This window comes from Malus sylvestris, chromosome 12 (genome assembly GCF_916048215.2).
Source record: "Malus sylvestris chromosome 12, drMalSylv7.2, whole genome shotgun sequence".
NCBI classification, from domain to species: domain Eukaryota; kingdom Viridiplantae; phylum Streptophyta; class Magnoliopsida; order Rosales; family Rosaceae; genus Malus; species Malus sylvestris.
In genome coordinates this window covers 12,118,362-12,125,308 of record NC_062271.1, presented here as the reverse complement: position 1 = coordinate 12,125,308, position 6,947 = coordinate 12,118,362, and the positions used below count along the sequence as shown (strand labels likewise).

General features: G+C 35.3%; 1 protein-coding gene across 1 annotated transcript; it reads left to right on the top strand.

Moving 5' to 3' along the window:
* The first annotated feature begins 1,670 nt into the window (after positions 1 to 1,670).
* On the top strand, positions 1,671 to 6,735 carry LOC126593875 (hydroxymethylglutaryl-CoA lyase, mitochondrial-like). Its single transcript, XM_050260041.1, has 8 exons — positions 1,671 to 1,830; positions 1,944 to 2,142; positions 2,236 to 2,430; positions 2,757 to 2,837; positions 2,924 to 3,087; positions 3,716 to 3,852; positions 5,230 to 5,345; positions 6,141 to 6,735. Exons 2-8 carry the CDS (start codon positions 2,029 to 2,031, stop codon positions 6,387 to 6,389), a joined length of 1,056 nt encoding a protein of 351 aa, XP_050115998.1. The 5' UTR covers positions 1,671 to 1,830; positions 1,944 to 2,028; the 3' UTR covers positions 6,390 to 6,735.
* Positions 6,736 to 6,947: the final 212 nt, after the last annotated feature.

Genomic DNA, 6,947 nt, shown 5'->3' with positions numbered 1-6,947 from the left:
TTTAATTTGTTAATTGCATGCCATATGATGTTATTCAAATGAACATGTTTTTCAAAATAAATCCTTCAGCACGATCCAAGCATGATATTTTTTTATCTCAACGGGAGTATGTTCTTGATTTATTAGCTGAAACAGGTATGTTAGATTGCAAACCTTTTGATACTTCAATTGAGCAGAATCATCGTCTGGGTTTATTTCCAGATCAAGTTCCTACTCATAAGTAACGATATCAGAGGCTTGTGAGGAGATTAATTTATTTGTCTCACACTCGCCCTGATATTGCTTATGCAGTTAGTGTGGTAAGTCAATTTATGCACTCATCTAGTGAAAGCTTATATGGATGCAGTAACCCATATTTTGAGGTACTTGAAGATGGCTCTTGGCAGATGCTTGTTTTTCTCCAAGAATGGTCATTTGAATGTCAAAAGGTATACAGATGCAGATTGGGTAGGTTCTATCACTGATCGGCGATCTACATCTGGATACTTTATGTTTATGGGTGGTAATTTAGTTACTTGGAGAAGCAAGAAACAAAAAGTGGTGGCTAGGTCAAGTGCAAAAGCTGAGTTTCGTGGTATGTCTCATGATGTATATGTGTTGTTGTGGTTGAAAAAATTGTTGAAAGATCATAGGATTAAACTCAAGGGTGCTATGAAACTTCATTGTGATAACAAGGCTGCTATTGAGATTGCTCATAATCCAGTGCAACATGATCGAACAAAACATGTGGAGATTGATCAACATTTCATCAAGAAAAAATTGGATGCTGAAATTATTATGTTTCCGTTTGTGGGATATGAAGATCAACTTGCTGATGTTCTTACTAAGGCTGTGTCTAATAATATGTTTTTCAACTTGCTTGACAAGTTAGGCATGCGTGATATCTTTGCACCAACTTGAGAGAGAGTGTTCCTAGTTATATATTAGTTAAAGTGTAAATAGTAGTTTATTGTCACACATTGGTGAAGTACATATGTAATACCAATTGTAACTCCTATATATACTCCACTTTGGAGATTAATAAATATTGAAGAAATTCCCAAATATTGTCATGTATATTTTTGGTATTCACCATGTTTAGTTTAATTGATGGATGGTGATTTTGAAGTTTTGATCTTCCAAATAAGGTATGACTCAATTTATGAATATTTTGTTCGTTTGATTTCAATTTTTTTTAAAGTTTAGAAGATGAGTATTTGGTTTTCAATTTTTTCATCAATCTTGAATGATTTGTTAAACTTTCTGCAATTGAAAAATTCTAAGGAAAAATTTCTTACCAATGTTCTTATATTATAAACTTCCTTCCTTGTTGATAAATATATAGGGATGAATTGTTTGATTTGTTGCTTATGCACATCAGTAGAAAGAAAAAAGACAAATGTCTGGGTTTGATAACAGAAAGAAAAAAAAGTAGCTATGGAAATGCTAGTGGTAAGAAGGGGGTAAAAAAAAATTCAATTACATGTTATTTTATAAAGATAATGTATTTAAAGATAACTTAACATTTTGAATTGGATTTGAGAGGATAGTTTAGCTAATAAATTTGGGTTTAAATAGAGATTAATTCTTTAATAAAAAAAAATATGGATAAAAAAAATAAATTGAGTGTAAAAAGATGTTTGATGGATTCAAATAAAATTTCCCATAACACCATCTATTTGATTTTGTCCTTTTGGTCGGAAGCCGTATAGTTTTACCGTATTACCCTCATGACCCTCTCTACCGTTATCTCCTCCTCCTGTGCGCCCGCACACAAATTACACAATACAAGATCAATCTCGTACCGGCGACGGCGACTGTGCCCGTTCCCGGAAAACTGTCGTCATTGAGGTTAGCGGCTATCAATTCAATTTTAATATCAATATATCAATTCGTTGGGAAATTTTAGGAGTAATATTATTATTTTTGTAAATATCATTGACATGGTTTGATCAAAATGCTAGGGTTTGTGGATTGAGATTGAGTTTGTGGATTGAGATTGAGTTTGCGATTGCGATTGAGAGTGCTGGCTGCCTGCCTGCAAGTGCAATGTTTGGTTTGCATAAGTTGTCAAGACAAATGAGGAATGTGAAGGGAACACTAGCAGGATTCGGTGGGGGGAATGTTGAGGCTTCCTATTTGTCAAGTCGTAATTTCAGCACTGTAATGCCTCTGTCTCCGTCTCTTTTCCATATGATAACAATTACACCCTTCTCTTAATTCGTTCTTTGTCGTAATTAATTTGTATGATCCCAGCAGCAGCAGCATCGGGTTTTAAAAGACATTCCGGAATTTGTAAAGATTGTAGAAGTTGGTCCGAGGGATGGACTGCAGAATGAGAAGCACATTGTTCCTACCGCTGTCAAGGTTCAATTGATTCAAATGCTTGTTTCTTCTGGCTTGCCTGTTGTCGAGCCTACAAGTTTTGTCCCCCCAAAATGGGTTCCTCAGGTTAACTTTCAACATTTTGTCTCTGCTCCCATCAATTCACATTATATAGCATATTCAATTATACATTGGACAAATGTTGTTCTTCTGTGGTTGTTTCGCGTCTGCCGCTTCTGAGAAATCAATCAGTTCTTTGTTTTCTAATGCTTTTCTCTTTGTTTTTTTTTCTTGTTTCATATGGTTTGTGTAGTTCCGTTGCACCACCTTGAAACCCTAACAAGTTTTCATTTGTCAAAGGAATCTCTGAAGCATCTTTAAAATTATTCTTCATTGGCTATGGGTTTTCATGGCTGACTTTCTTCCCTGTCTTGCTCATCTTTCAATTTCAGCTGGCAGATGCAAAAGATGTAATGGCCGCTATTCGGAATATTGAAGGTGCTAGATTTCCCGTCCTAACCCCTAATCTTAAAGTAAGCATTTTCTAGTGAAAAGGATACCATTATAAACTGATAACAAGATACGTTACTAATTCATATCATGATCTAGCTTCTTATAGGGATTTGAGACAGCTGTTGCTGCTGGTGCAAAGGAAGTTGCCATATTTGCCTCAGCTTCTGAATCTTTCTCAAAATCAAATATAAATTGCAGTATTGAAGATAGTCTCGTTCGATATAGTGACGTTTCTATTGCTGCCAGAAAGCTTTCAATTCCTGTTCGTGGGTATATATTCTAACTCCTTTGGTAGTTGGGGGAAAGGGGTTTGGGTTCTTCTCATTCCCACCGGAACTAAATTACTTTCTTTTTAATAATATTTTTATATGAACCTATTTAATTTCTATTATCTTTTGGTATGCTTATATTAAATTAATAATAAACAGTTTCAAATATGAATGGGGTAGTCTTTAAATTCTTTTTCTTTCAAGTATCATTTTAAGGGACTATTTGAAGAAGAGATTTCTAGTATTAAGAAGCAGACTATTTCATTTATTTATTTATTTTTCTCCGGGGACCACTTCGCACAATTTCTTGTTATTCTTAGAGTTGGCCAATGACGATTTTTGTCTCTAGCCCATTCTGTCATTGCCACCTACATTGCCTCCAAATTTTTTCTGTGCTTGATTTTCACTGCCTGATCCAAAAGTATAAACTCCCAATGTTCATGATATTCTTTCTCCTTTTCTTACTCAGTATTGTCTATAATATCAAATTGTTACACATTGCTTATGTTTGTGGGGACAACTTTTGAATTTCAAATGGTGACGTTTTTAATTTATGGACACTGCTTATGGATCAAACAGAAGTAAAATTATATAGTTTCTGACCAATATTCCAATATAATGCCTTTCAGATATATATCGTGTGTTGTGGGGTGTCCGGTGGAAGGAAAGATATCCCCATCACAAGTAGCATATGTGGCGAAAGAACTTTATGATATGGGTTGCTCAGAAATTTCTCTTGGTGATACAATTGGTGTCGGTACTCCAGGTCATTTTAGTGCCACCTTTTTTTTTGTTGATTTAGTTGGTTGTCATGCCTTTGCTCTTGTTGAACTTATTCTCAGACACTATTTGATATTGAATGCAATTAGACCTTCATATTGTAGCTTACAATCACTTGGTTGAGTTTAAAAGTGCACAATGTTGAATCTATCCAACTCCATGAGTAACTCTTCAAACTAGACTAGCAAAAGCATCTGATATACTTTATAATGTAGAAAATACAAATATGCTCAAGATGCAGCCAGACTGTGACGACTGCTAGTTTCTTTAACCAGAATCCAGAAAGATAAAATATTTATTAATTTGTGTGTCGCACTTGAATATTTTCAAGTTAAGGACACAGCCCGACAATTGACTGCATTGTATTTAGCTTTTATTTGAACATGTACCTGTGGTCCTTTAGTATTTCCTTATGCCATCCTAAATACTTTCTTAGCATATTGATCAAAATGGGAGAAAAAAAGAAACTTTCTAAACTTTCATGCTATGTGGGGTTTCCAGCCAATGATCGGGCATTGTTGACTTTGGGAAAATTAATTTTTCTTGGGCTAGTTTCATTTAGGTAAAAACCCTATTCTCAATACTAGGAACCAATCAGATTATAATTTTTCTTATTGGTTTTTGTACAAAGTTTAAAAGGCAAACTAGAAGTTCAAGACCAAAAATCGCACAAAATGTGCAACCTGAGGCTCGGGTCGTGGAGTGCCGTTCACTTCTTGACGAGACTCATTTTAGCATTTATTCCATATAGCATACACTATTTGGCTGAGGTGTATTCGTCCAGGATTATGCTTTCTGGGATAAACTAACACTTTGAAAGCATAAAATAAAACTTCCCCGAAAGATGTCTAAAGGTCCTAACTGTAAAAACTTCAGAAACTCTCTTTGTAAGTCCAATGATTGTGATGGTAGTTTGCATTGTTATCTTTATGATGCGGGGGAAGAGACTAGAATGAGTGAAGTAGATTTGTTCTTTTCCTAATTTCTTTTTTATTATACTTGTTTTGTTTCTATTTAAGTTTGATGGTTTGGTTGAATTGTTTGTTTTACGGTTGAATGGCAATTATATATGTTTAACTAATATTATTCTTATAATTTTAAAAAAGGTCTCATCCGCTTTTATGTTTTAAAATTAGGCCAAAAGTAATTAAACATAGAACACCACTGTTTAGACATAGTACGTTGAATATGGTTACTGCATTTCCCATTAAGAAAAATAGAACATAAAATTGTGACCAAAACTAAATTTCCTAATTTTGTTTAGTTAGTGCTCCGCTTGCATATACATGATTGAGCTACCATAAACCGTAAGGTTAACCATGTATTTTGTGTGTTAACTTCTATGGGTTTTTTCCCTCTCCAGGTACTGTCATTCCAATGCTTGAAGCTGTTATTGACGTGGTCCCGACTGACAAGCTTGCTGTCCATTTTCACGATACTTATGGGCAAGCTCTTTCAAACATACTAGCGTCACTCCAGGTAATCCAGATTGCTTTTGAATTTAGCAGGAAATTAAATAATATGTAGGTAGTTGTAATTTTTAATATGATTCGAGCAGACAAAATTAAAGTGTTAGTCTTCAGGCTAATTGTGTTTGTCTTGAAATTTTTGACCCCGATTATCCCTATACAATAAACAGTTCTTGTTTGAAAGGTTTTCAGAATTCATGCAGGAAAGTGCAAAGACTTAATTAATAGGTGTAGCAAAGTGTATTCCTTAATAATAGATATTGAAAATCTAAAAGGCAAGTATGACAAAGTACATTTGGCACTTATTAAGGGACAAGGAGGGTACTTAATACGCCCTTGCCAACTCAATGGTCTGAGAGGACTAGTTTGCAAGTATGACATAGTTGCTAAAATGAAGTGATAACAAGCTCAATGAGGTTGGTACGGGCATGCAATATTGGATTGGAAGTCATCTACGTAGTCCTGAGCTTCTCACAGTAGAGCGTGATGAACATCAAAATAAGCAAATGGAGCTCGTGAAGGTACATAATCCAAAATATAAACTCAAACTTGAGAAATTGAGCAATATTTGGACTCTGAACTCAAACGAAAGATAATAGATTTATCGGCACTTCAACACATTAAGTTGGTTCCCAAGGAAACAATGAACAATTCTAAAAATCACCAAACTGATTCCCATTCTTGTGATTACATGGTTCTGTGGACTATACTTTTAGAATTCCGACGAATCTTAATGTTTAGGATACTAGAATTGCATGCAATAAAAAGGGTAATATAATTGCAAAGACATTTATTGTATTGGCAGATAGGAATCAGCACAGTGGATTCTTCAGTATCAGGTCTTGGGGGTTGTCCGTATGCTAAGGGAGCTTCCGGAAATGTTGCCACGGAAGATGTTGTGTACATGCTTAATGGACTTGGAGTGAAGACCAATGTAGATCTTAAAAAGCTCATGTTGGCTGGGGACTATATCAGTAAGCACTTGGGGCGCTCATCTGGTTCAAAGACGGCAGTTGCCTTGAGTAAAGTCGCAGCTCCTGCCTCAAAGCTATGAGGTACCACCACTATTGTGTAAGTCTATGTGTTTCGCCCCAAATTTACTTTATACCTGAAATAAAGAGGGGGATTCACTTTAAGTTGTTTTGGTGGTGTGCGATGTATTGATACAAGTACATTTGTGCAATTGAAATGTGAGGTGAATCAAATTAGAGAATTGAAGAGGACTAGATGGAGACTTGGGGCCTCTTTGGTGGCTTGGTTGGGATAAATTGTGACCAATTAAATTGGACTTGAGTCTAGTCCGTTGTTTATTGGGTCAAAATGTGAGATGGACAAGACTAGACATGATGTGTTATAAATCTAAAATAGAGTGGGTTACCAAACCTATCCATATAAGTGAATTACAAGTTTTGTCTTTCAAGTCCCTGCTATCTCTTAAGGCTTAATCTCATCCTGCTCACCAAAAGGGCCATTAAGGACTCCCAGAAAGTGACAATGGTTGTTTTTAAGTGATCTTCACACTTTTTTTTTGCTTATGTACATTCATATTCACTATTTATATTTGGCATTTGGATTGTTAAGTCAAAGAGGAATGGAGAGAGGAAAATAAACA

Bases quoted from the DNA above. Each gene is read 5' to 3' on its own strand.
- LOC126593875 (XM_050260041.1), top strand. From the start codon at position 2,029: ATGTTTGGTTTGCATAAGTTGTCAAGACAAATGAGGAATGTGAAGGGA. The intron at 2,143-2,235 runs GTAATGCCTCTG...GTATGATCCCAG, and splicing joins CAAGTCGTAATTTCAGCACT to CAGCAGCAGCATCGGGTTTT. The intron at 3,853-5,229 runs GTCATTTTAGTG...TTCCCTCTCCAG, and splicing joins AATTGGTGTCGGTACTCCAG to GTACTGTCATTCCAATGCTT.